Here is an 18,429-nt window from a genome sequence, read left to right as displayed (position 1 = left end):
AATTGGACATAACATAATATAAATCAGTTTTGTTTGCGTGATGTTGAATACTGTTAATAAATGTACAATGAACTGTTTAAGAGCCTTACATGGATATGTCCATTTGTTGCAGAACTGTGAGAAACTGGAAAATAATTTTGATGACATCAAGCACACGACTCTTAGTGAGCGAGGAGCACTTCGAGAAGCAATGAGGTAAGTCTGGGTCACCATAGCAACAGTCACAGATGTGGTAAAGAAAGAGTCATTCTTCATTATTGGGGGAACAAATGAGTTCATTGCCACCATTCAGCTCTATTCTCTAAGGTATTAATTTGTCAGTGGAGAGGCTTCCCTTGAGGCTGTACTTTGGTTTTGAAGCTGCATAAATGTTAAGCCTGACTGCACAGTAAAAAATGTAAATGTTTAATTTGTTATTTAAAATGCTTAAGGGGTGCCTTGCTTTATATTTATACTAAATTGTGAGTGAATGAAAATATTGTTCATCTAAATTCTGTAAGTGTTAAAGCAGTTGTACAATGGTCTTTGAACAAACCTGTGTTTGCTTTAAATTGGATTTGATTTTTATGTATGTAGTTCCTGTGTACTCTGATTTTATCATCAGATTTACATGATTTTGGTTTTGATAATAGAATGGTAAAATCTGACTAGTCCTTTATATATTGTAGAGATGTATTTTTTTCTTAATATCCTCATATAGTTACACTTAATACTTATTAGAGGAGGTTAAAATTAGTTAGTACATGAATCTTCTGCCATCCTTACCTGCACTGTGGAATATCTGGGTACAGGACTCCAAAGAAACTTGCCAGCTGTAGTGTCTAGAAAAGGGAATGCTTACTATGCTGAAAGGTGGTGGAGTTGAATACAGATTTTCTAAAGTAACTCACTGAATAATCAGGAAGATGTTATTTATAGTATTATCTGTGAATCAGAAAATTATAGTAACCTGTACTTTTAAAGGTTTTGAAATTGGATAATAAAATGTAATGAGGCAAACATAGTGCTTCATTTCACTTGCCTGATACCAGAGTAAATTCTTACACTTGCACTAGTGCAGTAAAAAGTAAAAACAACAGCAAAAGCCCGTGAGAATCTTCTTGGAAAACTAAATATACCTATATGCTTTGACTGTGTTTCATAATCCCTTTAAATTTATAGACATGTGTGAATGATGTGATTTTCATGACTGATTTATGTTCATGAGGCTCTTGTCTCATGTACATGAGTGGTTTGTAAAGGTATTCTGACTTGAAATGCAGCCTACCTCTTTTGAAGCTGCTCTCATTACCTACAAATGAACATTTCAACTACCAGTGTTGCAAATAACTGTAAAAATAGTGATATTCACTAGTGGTATTTACCTTTCTAATTGTGATTTTTGCTTTATGCTTGCTTTGTTTCGTATGTTTAGAGTTTTCTCCCTTTGTGGTCAGTCACCTGTGTATATAAATCTTTTGTGTAGCGTCAGTAAATGGAAAGTGATTTAAAATAAAGATTTGCGGAACTTTTGGCATGTGAAGCTACTTTTAGTATTTCCAACAAATCAGATTCCAGCAAAGGTTGCTACTGTCCTGGAGCAGCATTCAGGTTTGTGACATTTTGCAATACATGACGCAGCAGAGATAATATTTTAAAAACTTAGGAGCTGACAACTCTTTGGTGATCAACACTGAATAGCAGAGGGAGCTTTGGTATTTCAAAGGTCGTGTTTCTGTTACAAAGACTGTGTAGAAAATTCCTGTGATTCTTTGCTGCTCATACAATAAAAAACACTTTACTGTCTAATAAATTTGTATCCTGGCTATTTCTGGTGGTGTGCAAGCCATTCAGAGAAACAGTTATTGATTGTGAAGTGTGAGAGATACTGTGCAGTGCTGGAATTCTCTTAATTGCAGTCAATATTATATGATTGGTTGTTTTCTTAGGGTTTGTGGGTTTTTTTGATAGAGAAAATACCTGACTTACTAAATTAATACTGTTATAAAGTATGGCTTTATAATGTGCTATAGCACCACATGAAAGGTGGTAAAAAGGTTAATTTAGAGAGGTCTATGCATGTAGGTGTGCGTATTTTTCCAAATGTGTGTAAAAGACAATTTTTGCTTCAGGCTGTACAGTTCTTTCAACTGCTACATTTACTGTGTAGCTGCATTTTTTCTGCTTGGATCCCAAGATTATTTGTAGCATATGTAGTTCAAATGGTACATTTTTATAGATTAAAGTTCACTTTGCTTTCCCATAATGACAGCAGACATTGGCCCAGGCGTGGGAGGACATAGATCTGCTGACCTCACTATGAGGTACCTGCCTCCTTTTGGTAAGGGACACGTGTGGAGAGAGTTGCACATTGCACAAAAACACTAAAATCATGTGGGCATGAAAACAACCACAACGAAAAATCCTAGTTGGATAGCTAAGTGGATATATGCAGATCTCAGATGAGCCTTAAGTTGAGTGGGCAGTCTGCCCAAATTTTCTCTGATTTCCCAGAGTGGTACTATTGGTCTACCAGATGAGAAATACAATGAACATTTTTCCCCAGTGCTCCTGTTTGGAACGAGACCTTCCATTTTAACTTCATCTTTGAGAAAAATGGTCAATTTAATATGGATTTCAGTACACTTCTAGGCTAACAGTATCACTGTGCTCTGCATAAACAAATACTAATATCCAAGAAAGGTCTTGTTCTCTTTCCAGCTCTTCAGTATTCAAATTAAGGATTACATGAAAATTATCTTTCTTGTTTATGTATATAGATGTATGCAAAATAAACTTTCTGAAGGGTTTTCAAATGATCATATAAAGCCTATGAACTTTCTCTAGTTCTACTTTACATGTTATTTTAGATTTTGAATGAGATAATGAACTGATAGTAGTTTGCCATTATTCAATTTATAGAGTGATATTGTAAGAATTTGATTTATTTGTGATTGCACATAAAATCATAAATGCATTCAATTCAGTTCATGTTTTGCTTATTTTGTTAATGTACTCTGTTTTATTTATTACTATATTTTAATGTAACTGCAAAGCTGAAGTAAACAGTAAAGATACATTGATTTTTTGAATTGGGGTTTATAAATGGACAGACTATTGCATTACATACCTTGAATGTGTATATGATAAATTATTTGGGTATTTTTTGTAGTAACTTGGCAGAAAAATAGCATAGCAATATACCTATAGTGTTAAGTTGCATAAGTAAGAGCATTGAGCTTTTGTTAAACAAGGCTCAATTTGTTTTTAATATATAATCACTGTGAAAAATCTGGATCCCAATCCTCAGTAAAGCTTCATCTAGAAATTTAAAAGAGCTTTTAGACTGGTTTGTCTGCTATGAGGAGATAAGTGTTTGAGGAGGAGGAAGTGGTGTAGCTAACTGTATGCTGACACTGGTAGTCTTTTCATAGGTGGCAAAACCAGAACATGGACTGCTGCAGTAACCGTTCCTCTGGATAAGCAGGGTAAAGTAGCCTCGAGGAGCCTTAAAATCAAAGAAACAACAACAAAAAAAATTACCACCACACCCCATATTATAAAGTAACTTCTAGTAGAAGTGAGGCAGAAATCCAAACCCAATTGTTAATATCAAATTAGATGAAGGTAAGGTTTAACAAGTTAATGGGTTTAAAAAGGTGAAGGAAAAATTTTAGAAAGCAACAGACAGGCAGGAAATTTTATTTTCTACTGAATCTCTTTACTCTGTGTACAGGCATCCATTGTTGTTAGCAAGAGAATCAGACTTGATGAAATTGGGAAGGGACTGTTGGAGATGATCTAGACCAGTGGTCTCCACATTTTTTTGATTGTGTAGCAGCAAAATATTTTTGAGCATACATCCCCAATATGTGTATGTCGTACATGTACCACTGTACTAATATTTTATGTGCATTATGAAACACACTCAAGAATAGAAATTCAAAAGCAAAAGATGAGATAAAAATGAAATAAAGACTATATAAATTCTTTTTTTAAATATTTGTTAATTGTACAGAAAATATTTTGTTACCACATTGACATGGATTGCCTTGTGCACGCTCTGCTTTGGACATCATTTATCTGGACCATCTTTCCTATTCAGAGCAGGGTCAAGTAGAGCAGGTTGTTCAGGGCTACATCCAAACAGGTTTTTATATCTCCAAGGATGGGCACTTCACAGGCTCTCTAGTCAAACATCTTCACAGAAAACAACAGAAAAACTCAAAAAAAAACCCCAACAGCAACAACACTCTCCCTTTTTTTTTTTAAATTGTAATTCCTTATGTTTTAGGTTGTGCCTGTTGTTTCCTGTCCTTTCATTGGGCATCACTAAGCAGAGTTTAACTCTGTTGTCTTTTTTCCCTCCTATCAGGTACTTATGCATTTTGATAAGATTCCCCCCTGACTCTTCTGTGCTCGAGACTAAATGTCCCCAGCTCTCTCAGCCTCTCCTTGTGTGACAGAACTCCAATCCTATAATCATCTCAGTGGCCATTTGCTGAACTCGCTCCTGTACTCCCATGTTTCCCTAGTCCTGGGGAATCCAGTACAGGACACAGCACTCCAGGTCTGTCTCACCAGTACTGGGCAGCAGAGAAGGATCTCCCCCCCTTAACTTACAGTACAGGTAATGCTCTACCTGACATGGCCCAGGGTGCTGCTGGCCTTTCCTGTTCAGTTTGTCTTCCAGGACCCCAGGGCATTTTCTTTGAAGCTACTTTCCAGCTGTTTGGCTGCAGCCTGTACTGGTGCCTGGTTGTTCCTCTGCAGGGGCAGGATTTCACTTGTCTTTTTTTTGTTGTTTTTTTTTTTTCTTTCTTCCTTCCCGTGTGGTGTCTGTAGGCCCATTCCTCCAACCTGTCAAGGTCCCTCTGAACAGCAACACAACCCTTCAGAGCGTCACCACTCCAGTAAATGATAGATTGCTTTTGAACACTATAGTAGTAATATGTTTTAGATCTGTGTCCAGTGTACATTTTATGAACCTGGTGACAAATGAAGCCATAGTGTTTCAAACAGAAACATCCTATGAATCTAGTGTTGCAGTTGTTAACTTATCAACTGAGTTGGTGAGGCACCAAGGTGGCTCATGACAGTGAGCAGTGAGACTGGTGAGATATTAATATGTAAATGGGTCCTACTTGTAGGTGGATATGTATACAGTCTACTTGTGAACATTGACTGAGTTAGTAGGTGTGAAAGCTTTGGAAGTGAAAATTAAAGCTGAATATTTTTGTATAGTCTTATTAAAGGAAAATATAAACATATTTATTCGTACTTTGAAATGGGAAAGGAAAGAGAAAGTTTGCTTATCTGTTTGAATCAGTATAAAAGATACCAAAGTTCCTTTAGAATTTTCTTTTGCATTTGTATATTTGCATATAGTTTTGGATAATATGAAAAAGGGAGTGAGGCTTCAACTGTGATTTCCAGTCTGATAGAAACAGTTCCTGTTAATGATGATATTCACTGTTGTCTTGACAACTGTGTAAACTGGGGTTAGTAATAATCAGGCTTCTTTTAATATGGTCTAGACTCTCAGATGTATTTGACAAATAGTTTCTATGACTGGGCAAAACCCAAGAAAATTGCACTGTAAGAAGTTCTGTGATTTCACAAATGTTCATTAGTTTGCAGAGTAAAAGCTAGGAATTTAACAATGTAAATAAAAGAAGTCTGCAGCACAAACTAAAAAACAACTAGTAACTGACTTAGGGCTTTGGCCTGAGATGTGGCAACTTCAGCTTCATATTCTGGTGCTGAGCCAGGCAACTTGGTTTTCCCATTTTAAAAAGTATCACGGAGATGCAGAGTCAAAGAAACACAGACATGAAGTATAAGGAAATAAGCACAATGGAAAGTCATGTTAAATGTATTCCTGCATTCCTATATTGTTCTGAAACTGTCTGAGAGAAGGATCCAATGTCAGATAAGGTGAAAGGGAAGGTAAATGAGAGAAGTAATGGCTACTGGGTTTCTGATCAGGGTCTCAAAGATCATCTATTCAAAAAAATTTTTCACGTTCGGTGGAGTTGTAAGTCTTTAGAGTGAATTCTGTATTCCAAAGTTCTGGACTTCACTAAAACTTTCGATACTGTCTCCAACAACATTTTTCTGGAGAATCTGGCAGCCCATGGCTTGGGCAGGTGCTGTCTTCACTGGGTTAAAAACTGGATGGATGGCTAGGCCTACAGAGTGGTGGTGAATGGTGCGACATCCAGTTGGCAGCCGGTCACTAGTTCTGTCCCCCAGGGCTCAGTGTTGGGGCCAGTCCTGTTTAATGCCTTTATTATCAATGATTTGTTCAAGGGCATTGAGTGCACACCCAGTAAGTTTCCAGAAGATGACAAGTTGGATGAGAGTGTTGATCTGCTGGAGGGCAGGAAGGCTCTGCAGAGGGATCTGGACAGGCTGGATCGGTGGGCCGAGGCCAGTGGTATGAGGGTCAATAAGGTGAAGTGCCAGATCCTGCACTTCTGTCACAACCACCTCAGGCAGCACTACAGGCTTGGGGAAGGGTGGCTGAAAAGCTGCCTAGTGGAAAAGGACCTGGGGTTGCTGGTCGACAGTGGCTGAACATGAGCCAGCAGTGTGCCCAGGTGGCTGAGAAGGCCAGTGGCATCCTGGCTTATATCAGGAATAGTGTGACCAGCAGGACCAGAGCAGTAATTTTTCCCCTGTACTTGGCACTGGTGAGGCCACATCTTGAGTCCTGTGTCCAGTTCTGGACCCCTCGATTCAAGAAAGACCTTGAGGTGCTGGAACATATCCAGAGAAGGGTAACTGAGCTGGTGAAGGATCTTGAGACTATGAGGAGCAGTTGAGGAAGCTGGGGTTAAGTCTAGAGAAAAGGAGACTCTACTTCTATGAAAGTAGCCACTAGCCTTGTGATTGGCGTGCTTATTTAGGACTGAGGGACTAAGTTAAAATTTCTTTTCTACCTTCTTCTATATTTACATTTATCTCTCATGCAATCATTTGAATGCTCCTTGGGGCATGTTTTTTGGGGAAATTAAATATGTTTGCTTCATATATTTTTAACAAAAATGTTGTGCTGCTTCCAAAGTGCAACAACACTTTGCTTCTTGGGTGACCACCTTGTGTTCCTCTGATGTATCTATCTCACCACCAACGAACAAACACCCCCTGCCACAGAGGACATACTAATTAGCTACATCACTTTGATATGGAGGCTTATTGATTTAGACCTTTATTTAGGCTGCTTTTGGCTTAGAGATATTCCTTAAAAAACCCCAAAACAAAACCTGCAGAGATTTCTCAGACTGGAAATGAAAACCCCCGCAAAACTGTGGAATTTAGAAAATAAACCATGCTCCCCTTAGAATATAGTTTCTAGATACGTATCTTGACAATTTTATAAATTTACTATACTATTAATAGTATATGAGATCAGGCAATGCTGCAGAATGCTAGTGTTGCCAGTTGCATTTGGTATTGCATAGGTATGCAAGAAGAATATTAGAAAAACTTGAGAACTTTAAGTAGTACTTCTATGGTAAAGACCTAAGTGGCTAATATAAATGAGTTTAATTTTGAGGGCAATTTTGAAAGCAGAACTTCACTATCATCTTTAGTGTACATTACTGATCAAACAGATTGCCAGCATCACTTGCATTGGCCAAACATGAGCCATATACCTTTACAGTGCAAGACTGCCCTGTAAAAGGATAGCTCTGACTGAACAAGCTGCTCAGGTGCTGGAAACTGTTTAATGGTATTAACAAGGCACTGTTAAACTGTGTTCATGCAGTTTTACCATGCTCTTTGTTGTCTTACTGGTCACCCACTAGCCACCCTCTGCGGGCCCAACAGTGCCTGGGATCTGACCACAGTGGAATATTTTCTGTCTGCAGACAGACACTCTGCAGAGCTGTAACACCAAGCATGTATAGGAACCTGTGACATTAATGTAATTATATTTGTGATAATTATTAGAACTTGCATTGTCTTTCTGTGTCATTTCTGTGGAGAACTAAAGAATTTAATGTTTTATTTTGCAAATAAAAAAAAGGTTCTGATACATGATAGGTCCATTGTTTCAAGTCTCAGGTATAACTGACACTGAAAGTTTTGTGGAACTACTGATAATGCTTATCTTCTGCACTATAGAATGTAAATGCATTGCCTTGTATATTTTTTTAAGTATAAATCAAGAAAACTATAAAGTGACTCATTTTGAGCTTGATTGTTAGGTGGACTGTTCTGTTCAATATCAGCTTCATCATACCTTGACCAGAAATTTTAAAACTGGAATACATTTCCAAGTTTGTCAGCTGATTGTTGCACATACACTGTTTAAAATACTGTATATAATTTCTCATTTTTAATTTAGGAATTTTAAATTTTCCTGATCCAGTGATAGGTGATCAAAATATGTCAGATTGTTTTCCTTTGAATGTTCCTTTAGTCACTTACCTAGGATAAACTTCATATAACCATAAATAAACTAATTTTATAAACTAAATACAACTTTAACTGACCTAAAATAGTGCATTGATGATGTTCCCGACTGGCACATGTGAAAGGATGTTGGATTTTTTTGCTATTCCAATAGGTAATATAGATTTGCAGTTAATTTACATCAGAAGATTGAATTATGCCTTGTAGTGTATATAACCAATCCATGGATATAGAACAAAAGCATTGTTAGCAAAATAGAAAGCAATATAGTAAAATAGCAAAATAAATAATATTCATGCATTGGGAAGCTGCATTACAATTACTATTTTTGTTGATATGCTGAAATGCACTTTAGGCAAAATCTTACATGAACATTTTTGATAAAATCTTGTATGTTTTTTATAAGCTTTCTTGTATGTATTACTGTCACTGAATGATACTTCAGGTCTGGTCTGAGTTTGGCAAACACATTGTTCCTGTATTTGTGTGTAGCATTCCCAAGAAATATTTCAGAGGGGAGAAGAGAAAGAAACCCCCCACTTTTCTGTCACCTCAAGCGAGGAGAGCCTGTTTTTGGTTTTGAACCATTTAGTTCTATGATTTAAAGAAAAGCTTTGGATAACAGTCAAAATTTTGCTTTTTAGCAAACTGCAGGAGATGTTATCTGATGTTGGTGGTGAAAGAGATTTTGAAAACCACTGTGGCAGATGGCTTACCACAAAGACTCCAAAGGTGGCATGCAGGGGGTGCAGCATCATACTTTTCAGTGACTAACAGCCACTCGTCTGCAAACTGTTAGAGTAGAAAATTGCACTACAGAATCTTGAGTTCACTCCATGGATTCCCATTTCATTACTTTTTAAAATGCTAGGTTTTAAAATATTTCTGAAATTTGTTCTTTGCTACCATTAACAATCAGAAAAAAATGGTCTGGATCGCCAGAGACAGTGTATACAATATGGACTACCAGGCTTATAAATACCTTAGGTTTATCAACCTGTACACTCTGAAAAAGGTTTTGATTAATTATATATATATAAAAAAAAGTTCAGATATGAGTGAAGGAAACTTGCTGGTGGTTTTACCATGAGTCATGGTTTTCTATAGTTTATTGATATTTAATTTTATGTTTCAGGGCTTTGGATGGTTTAGGTTAGAAGGTGTATTATGTGATTTTAAACCATAACAAAAGTCTGGGATGTACACAGAAGCTGGGTGTGTTGCAGCTTTTGCAAAGGAGTCAGATGCTTTAATTGAAGCTGTTGAAGCTCATGCTGTTTTAGGTCATTAATTTAATCCTTAGCCAGCTTATTGAGAGTACCACATACCACATGTATTTAACAAACCCCGTTTCCTACACTTCTGTGCAACCAACCTTAAATCTTCCATCCACACAAACGAGAGTGGGATCACACTAAGCCATATCCTGCTACTTTAACTCTATCCTGAAATACTTCACATAAGACTTTCAAACTTATTATATTATCGATAATGTCTCTGCACACATTTTGAGATAGTTGAGAAATAAAATCTTTAGCACTGACAACAGTGTAAGACCTATGCTAAGGCAGCCTTCCTCACTGAAGTTGAGGAGATAGATCTCTTATCCTAGTTGATACACTGCCAAATTAAAAGTCTTACTTAAAATACCATCTCTCTTCTGTGAAAGAGGTTTTTAAGGTAAGTAGGATTGCCGAATTCTTGGAATTGCCAGCATACAATTCGCACACAGCCAGTTCTCACTAACCTTACCTGCACTTCCCTAGTAGGACTTCCTGCTAGCATTTTTAGGTTAGTTATCCATCAGGTTCATCCTTCTTCAGCCACTTTTACAGAAACAAGTTTTGGTGCTTCATCATCTGCTACACAAAGTAGCAAATGAAACTTTGTGCCAGAGTACAGAAAACACACATCACTTACCACACTGAGTACAGAGACAAAGATGTTCTTTCTTCTAAAACAAGCACAGTGTCTACTACTCACAAAGGAGCAGAGCAGACCACATATCCATTGTACTGTCCATCCAGCAGGCAAGTTACAACCTACAGATTTGTTTACACCACATAGTATTAAATGATATGTATCTGGATTGTAAAGTGAATGTTGTAGTCCTCAAATTTATATCTAATTCTAGTGTATAACAGTTTTGTGTACAGTCAGAAACCAGTCTGTCTTTACAAATGCTGTTTTAAAGGTATCTGCACTTCTTTCTTTTCAGACATTTACTGTAGTTCTCAAAAGCCTGAAAAAACGTAGTCTGTTTTTCCTCCTTTGTGGTGTCCTTTGACTTTCTGTTGCCTGGGGCATCTTTGTGTACGTTCTCTTTGGAGTTCAGGATACAAAGTAAAGCTAAGAGTTTGAGGAAAAAATACAGTCTTCATTCAAAACTGCATTATTAGTTAGTGTCTTTGCATTATATATTCATTGTGGCCAGGTCATTATTATATTTTTTGATGATGGTGTGTCGTACTGATTTTGGGCAGGCTAGAGTTAGTTTTCTTCACAGTAGCTGCTATGGGGCTGTGTTTTGGATTTGTGCCGAAAACAGTGTTGATAACACAAGGATGTTTTAGCTATTGCTGAGCAGTGCTTATACAGAGTCAAGGCCTTTTCTGTTCCTCAGCTCACCCCACCCCACCAGTGAGGAGGCACAAGCAGTTGGGAGGGGACACAACCAGGATAGCTGACCCCAACTGACCTAAGGGATATCCCACACCATATGGCATCATACTTAGCATATGAAGCTGAGGGAAGAAGAAAGATGGGGGTGACATTCAGTTACCGTGTTTTGTCTTCCCAAGACACCAGCCTGCCAATGGCTGTGAATGAATTCCTTGTTTTGCTTTGCTTGCATGAACAACTTTTGCTTTACATACTAAACTGTCTTCATCTCAACCTGTGAGTTTTCTCACTTTTACCCTTCCCATTCTCTCCCTTATTCCACCAGGAAGCTGTGAATGAGTGGCTTAAGGTGCAGGGAAGCATGTGCCCAGGCAGGGGGATGCGCTGCTGCTGTGAGTCCTGCTCATGGCAGGTGAGCCCTTCCGTGCTTTCCCTAGGATGGCTGGCACAGGAGCTGTGACACAGAAGCTGTGGGAACATGGAAGTCCATGTTGGTTGCTCAAACCTACAGGACTAGGTGAGAAGTAGACTAAAATAAGCATTTTCCGGGAAGGGTTATGTCTGGTCTTAATGCCAACTGTTTTGTTGTAGAGGCCCCCTGCTGCTGAGCCACACTGCTCGTATAGACACAGTCATTTTAGGGTATCTTCTGCAATAGCAGAAGAGATGTAGCTGTTCTAAGGACAAATTCTTCTGTGGCCAAAATCATGGGGAAAGGCTGGTTAACACCTCAGAGGAGAGAGAACCACTCTTCACCTAGTTGCAGATGAAATCCCTGATTTTCATTTTCTAATACAAGAATTTGTTTAACCAGCAGGAACTATACAGCATAAATTTTTTTGCCCTCATTTCTCATTGAATTAGATATGTTTCAGTAAGTGTAAAACTGACACCCTGCACTCCCTGCTTCTTTAATCAGTTTTTATTCTCTTATTCTACTTGGGTGCACTGGGTGAATGAAGACTTTACCTCTAATTTAGAAGGGCTTGAGTAATCTTTTTGTTATTGGCATTGCTAAACATTCTTTCTCCTGCTAGTGTAACAATGTCAGAACATGTAAAATTTATTTTGTCTTAAAACCGTAACTGCAAACAGGGCTTTGAAATGCAACTTCTCTTAATATTTTCTCTTCTATCATACTCATTTAATTCTTGATGTAAAAGAAGAATTCATTGCTTTTGTGCTGGGAGTGTGAAGCCACAAGTTGATAATGGTAACTCAATGCTTGTAATATAAAGTGCTGTTCCTGTAGTGTGGTCCAATTACACAATAGTAAAGCAGGAATGTAACACAGCGATGCTGCTTTCCTATTTGTTTCAGTAAGTTTAGCACAGCGGGAAATGTGGCATTCTGCCAAGGTAATGCGTCAAGCTTACAGTTGGATGGAAGTGCAATGGAAATTATTCTAAGACTTTGCATGCTATCTAATAACTCTGACTGAATGTATGCGACAGTTGTCTTATGAAACGTATTTGATGTAGTTTCATTACAAGGATTTTATATTTTAATTTTGAGACATTATGGTATTCTAGAGATATTTGAAAAAGTTTCTCTGTAGGTGCCACATTTACAGCATTGCAGTTTTAGTAATCAAATACAATTTCTGTATGGTTAGAGATCATGTACACTCTTTTTCAAAAATCCTGCTGTATCTTGTGAAATCAGAAAGAACTGCTACATTAATTTGATCAAATTTTGTACATTTTTCTTCCAAAAATGTCCTATTTTTTTGAGGAAAAATATATCTAAAATAAAATCTTAACTGAAAATATATGTATAATAACATGGAATATTTCCTTTCTTTTTGAAGCCTAGAGAGTAATAATCTATCAGCCATTTGGCAGCTGGCAGAAACCAGAAATGTCAAGGCATCTTTTTTGCTAGTCATTTTGCTTTAGAGACCTGGGGTTTGGGTAGAAATCAGCTAGAATTTTTGCAGTTGGTCTCATTTTTGACTAGTTTTCACATGGCTTTAAAGCCATTCCTCAAGTAAACAGGCATCACTTTTGTACTGTGGCAGCTAACCCACCACAACTGTCTTAAACATACGTTGATATTCTTTGCAACTTTAAATAGTCCTCAGCAAAATATATCCATTTAAAATAGCATGGAAGTGACTTTGTAAACTGTTCCATGGTATATCTCTGCATGTTTCAAATGTGGTGAGGAACAGCCGTTGCTTATGGAGTATTAGCAAATAGTTCACAATTAAGGAGTTAATCTTTAGCCTTATTAGCAGTCTCTGTACAGAGGTTATCGGTGCATGCTAAAAACAATATTGGGTTTTCATTTTGTGAACCTCAGAGAGCTCAGAGTACAGGTTATTGAATACTATCATAGGTAAAAATACCAGCTGTATTGCATTTGTTTTGATTTGATTTGTTTTGATTTTTATGATTGTAAAGGTAAAATTCCCCCATATCAGGCTGTGGTTTTTTGTGGTTTTTTTTAATCCCCACTTCTCATTTTTCAATCAGAAATCTAAAAAGAGTATCTGACACCTCTTGGTCTCAGACATTTCTTCTGTGGTAATAAGTTTGGGCTTACAGTAAAAGTAATAATTTGTACTAGTGTTTAAAGCTTTCCAAAGATCTTTAGTTACACATGTACATACACCTCTCTTGAGGCATTTCTGAATGCCTTTGACAGCACTGATCCAGCAAATGGAAGGTTGGTTGTCACTGGCATTTGTTGTTCCAGTAGGTGTGTTTGTTCCAGCTGACTGGAGTTGTTTCAGCACTGAAACCTGAAGAGTGTATAAAAGAAAATAAAGAACAAAGGAGATGCACAGGGGTTAAAAAGCCAAGCATCAGGCTTGGCCCACGCTACTTTTCTGGCAGAAGTAGTGTCAGATGTGTGTGGGGAAAAGAAAAGCCCTCTGACTTAGCTGAGCATCAAGACTCTGCACAGGTCCAGCAAAGCAAAGAAAACTGCAGACAATTATTAATGGGACTGAAAAATCATTACCAATATCCCATAGTAATTCCTGCTAGCATCAAGAGCACCAACAAATTCTCCATGCAGTTAATTCTCCATGCAGTGAGCTTCCTAACTGCAAATATGTGTTGTTTAAGGGTCCTTGTGCATGAGAATTGGCTCACACAGTGAGAAGTGAAAGAAGAGTGTCTGGTTGAGTGGACGAGGGTACATGCTGATTTGGCAAAGGGTATAGGATGAATTCCTGGGTCAATGGTGATAATGATCAGAGTGCCTTGCTGATGAATAATTGAGTATGGGGTGGTCAAAATTTTCCTCTCAGCGGTAACATAATTTGGCATAGTATGTGCCAATATTTAATGAAGAATACACATTTGGGACTGTCCAAACTGTCTTTGAGCTCTTACAACTGCTTTTGGAGCTCTGAAGTCTCTATTATTGGATTGTAAAAAAACAAACCAAAAAAAAACAAACCAAAAAACCAAAACACCACATTTGAACATCACCTGTCAGGGGTTTTGGGGACAGCAATCACAGAAAGAGGATCAGTCAGAGATAAAGATCAAAACCACAGTGACAAAACATGCTTGTCCCTGGATATCCTGGATCAGAGTATCTGCTCAACACCTTGGTTTGCTTTGATGACTAGTGCTGACACTGAAATGGTGCTGCTTTTTCATTAACAAAACTCCAGCTGAACCACTGAGTCAGTACATGTAACATGCTGTGATTTTGTTTTCACCTATTTCCTTACAGACAAACATACAGCAAGAGAACATTACAGTATGTCTTTCTAACACTGTGCAAACAGGCCTGAAGTAGAAGTAAAAGGAATATCCAAATTCTATGAAAATAAATAGCATCTTTCTTTAATCCAAAGCCTCATACCTACTGCTGTACCACTGTACTGACTGGAAAGTTTAAATTTGGTCTTTTGTTTATTCTTACCAATCAGTCATAAGTTCCCTCATTAAATGTCATGATTTAGTGTTTTCCAGACCTTCAATTATTGTGGCACTGAATTTTCCCCAGTAAATTTGTAAGTATCTCCCTGCACTATATGGCAGTGTGTTATCTTTTATATTTAGTGTGGAACTTCTTTTTGACAGTAGTAGTATTGCAAAATAATGTTGAGGGTTCGGGAGGTGAAAGGACTGTATCTCTCAGATGAAATAAGAACTATTTGTGAAAGTATAACCCACACTATTGTTGTTGTCCTAAATATGTCTTAGTGCTGTATATTTTCTTTTATATTTAAAAATACCATTTGATGATTAACATAGGAAATGACTATGAGAAGGAAAAGGAAACTTTCAGCTTTTTTATGCTGCATCTTGGTTGCAGTTAGAACAATGGGTCAGTGGCACTAAATATAACCTGGAGGTTTGCTCATTTTATTTTACCTTTGCATTCTTCCAGTGGATGGATAATGGTCAGTTAATACCTTTAACTCTATAAATTTCCTTTTTCTATTAAAAAAAGTAAAAAAAGCAGTGGGGAGGATTTTTTCTCATCATATTCTCTGATTGCCAAGTTATTTGTATGTAGAGGGAAGATTCTTTTGGTATAATCAATCTGCTGCTACCCATTTTACTGCCAAGCATTCCTTCTCTATGGTAGCGTAATGTTACCTAGGGAACAGCTTAAAACTGACACGTACAGTGGTGCCACAAATTAATTTCACAGTTATCAGGATATAGGGTGATAACAACAACATGAGCTACTGTGAAATTACCATTGTTCCTATTGAGTTACAGTGTAATTATTACTTTTGTGGCAACTATGCAAATAACTCATGTCACCACTGTAGGATGGGTTGTGCTTTCCTTTCTCTGATTCAGTACTTTGTGCTTCAGAGACATCTTTATGTGCTATAAACTAGAGCTGTGCTTTGAATTAAAATCGAAATATGGTTATATCTTCACAAAAAGAAAAAAAAAGGGAAAAAGAAAAAAGCAAGAGACTGAAGAGACTTAAGAGACTAAAAACCAAAATCCCTTGCAGTCTGTCCATTATCACCTGGAATCAGGTCTGCAAATATGTGATAATTTAACAAAAGAATAGTCAAACTGTTATTTTTCCATTACTTCCAGCATGAAAGTGGGAATCTTCCTTCTAAAAGGGAGCTCTAATTTAGTTACTTTTGTTAAGGGACATTTTTGGGTTTCTTTGGTGCCGTTTTATGGAGGCTGTCTGGTGAAAGGGACAGGTTAAGAGATGTTTGATTACATTGTATATTCTTATTGACAGGTAGGAAGAAAAATTCTGGAACAAGGTTAAGATAGTGTTTCCAGTATATAAGATGGAATGTATCTGTAGCCCTGAAAAATGAATGCTGGTAGAAACCAAACAGCTGCTGTGGCTCAATGATGGCAGAAGGGAAGGTCACATAATGTGGAGAAGTAGGCACAGGTGCTCCTTGTAATGCTTTGTTATAACCAGAAATAAGTAAGCTTTGGGGTCTGCAGGTCAGCTTAAACATTTTCAGAAAGGTAAGATCCATGAGGTTTTTTGGTTGGTTGGTTGGTTGGTTTGGTTGTTTGTTTTCTGTCAGTGGGCTGAGATTTTCAGAGGTTCCTACAGAGAGCTTGGATGCGAAACTTACAGTTGTGTATGGATGGATCACCTTAAGAACATTTTAAAATTTTCATTCTAGATCAGTGGCTATTGCTCAGATTTTCAAAATTGCTTAGAATTCAAGAACTTTAAATACTAAAAAAAAAAGAATACTTTTGAGATGTGCCATTTAGAAAAACATCATAGCTACTATTGCACCAAAAGAATGAGCAATTGAAACTTGATTAAATAAGTTTGTAACCAAGTGAAAGTCTGTATGTGTATGATAACTCACTATTATAAAAATTGTGAGTGCAAGATAAATTTCCCAGAGGGACAGAATTCTGATGCTGGTCAAGTTTTCTTTCTATTTTAGAATTTAGTAAAACTTCATTGACATATAATCCTAATGGAATGATACCATCTGATTTTTCATTTCCTAATTTAAATTCTTAATTTATATTTTATAGTATATAAAAATGAAATTGAAGAAAGTGTCTTTTTATTTTAGTTATAATGACTTTTCACATATTCTTTTGCAAAAGAATGTTTTTAAATTAAATTGTAAGTATTGTTTTAAATTGCAAGATAGCTTGCAAACAGAATCTGTTTCCCCAGTTCTGGTTATACTGTAGCAACAGAAATACAAAACAGCTTGGTGAGCCTGTTTCTGTGAGTATTGACTTTTGAAGGCATAAATATGAAAAACATTCTGAAGGAGCTGTCTGTGTCCATGTGCATTGCTAAAACATCTGTACTGCATCTACAAGATTTGAGCTGCAGTGTTATGCTGTAAATTTGTTTGAAAATACAACCATTTCACCTTATGTGAACATTGGGTTTTTTGAGGCTACAAAGATAATTTTTCCAGTAGTTTGATAGTTATAAGACTGTCTCTGGAAATGCAGTGTTCTGATTCTGTCTTGTTTTGAATTTTTTTTATTGGGTCAACACAATCTGCTCCGGTTTTGCATTGATGGAATATACCAGTACCATAAAACCTCTGCAACTGATGATCTAGGGGAAGTAATAACAAGATAAATAAACCTTACGTTTTGGCTCATTTATTATCCATGTGATGGATAATGGTGGAAAAGTGTGTGATAATTAATGGACTGACTTCATGGAATGACTCTTGTTTATCATATGGTTGTTGCTCTTTTTAGAGATTTGCTGACAAGTATATTTATTGCTGTATGAGGAGGTCACTAATTGATGTGGATATTAGTAAGGCTTTGTGAGGATACCCTTAAAAATCTGATTACTTAAAAATTTTCTCTCTGTCCCCCTCCACTTTTCTCAGTTCTATATATTGAAGAGCTAAGTCGGTATTTGATGCCACATTATTGCCCAGGTGCAGTAGCATTAAACCCATATAAGTTTAATTTCTTTCATTTGAAAGAAACAGCCTGCGCCTAGTAAGAGTTTCTGGAATATCTGCTGCAATCTTTGCATGCTGTTGTTAGGAGTCAGGCTTGTGGAAGCAAGTCATTAAGGTTTAGAGCCACCAGAGGTGCTCCTTGTCCCAGTTTTGGAAGGACTGGGGGGGTCAGGATGGTAGTTGTGAGACTGTGGGGAACTTCTACTGTTGCCAGTAGTGAACTAGAAGCACAAGTTGATCATAAAAGTTAAATATTGTATTTCATATACCTGATGACCCAAACAAACAGTTATTTTCAGGATAAGTGTTATGTATTGACAGGTTTTTCAATATAACTACATACAATAAATTTTTTGGGTGGTTGTTTTTTTTTTCTTCCCCCCAAGAATCTTATTTTGAACTATATGGTGGACTCTTTTGTTAAAATGTAACTACAATGTATCTCCAAAACTGATTGCATAAAAATGCCTGGCAAACCATAGAGCAAAAATTAAGAATAATTTTCTTATAAGTAGCATCAATTATTTTAT

The 18,429-nt window shown here is 37.0% G+C and overlaps 1 protein-coding gene across 12 annotated transcripts in view; it reads left to right on the top strand.

The window, feature by feature from the left end:
* DPYD (dihydropyrimidine dehydrogenase) overlaps positions 1–18,429 on the top strand; it is a 337,231-nt gene that overhangs the window by 46,326 nt on the left and 272,476 nt on the right. For 11 of the 12 annotated variants that reach the window (XR_007907122.1, XR_007907124.1, XR_007907125.1 and 8 more), the window contains one exon: positions 113–195. Coding sequence is in view for 9 of the 12 variants with exons in the window: in XM_051803274.1 (XP_051659234.1) it covers positions 113–195 (83 nt within the window). In the remaining 3 variants the exon portion in view is untranslated. Of the gene's footprint in view, positions 1–112; positions 196–9,597; positions 11,543–18,429 lie in introns of those variants that run through there. The other variant, XM_051803320.1, reaches the window with a different exon arrangement.

This window comes from Manacus candei, unplaced genomic scaffold, assembly GCF_025592945.1.
Source record: "Manacus candei isolate 608988 ecotype Guabito, Panama unplaced genomic scaffold, ASM2559294v1 h1tg000005l, whole genome shotgun sequence".
In the NCBI taxonomy this organism is placed as follows: domain Eukaryota; kingdom Metazoa; phylum Chordata; class Aves; order Passeriformes; family Pipridae; genus Manacus; species Manacus candei.
This window is presented reverse-complemented; position numbering and strand designations above follow the sequence as displayed.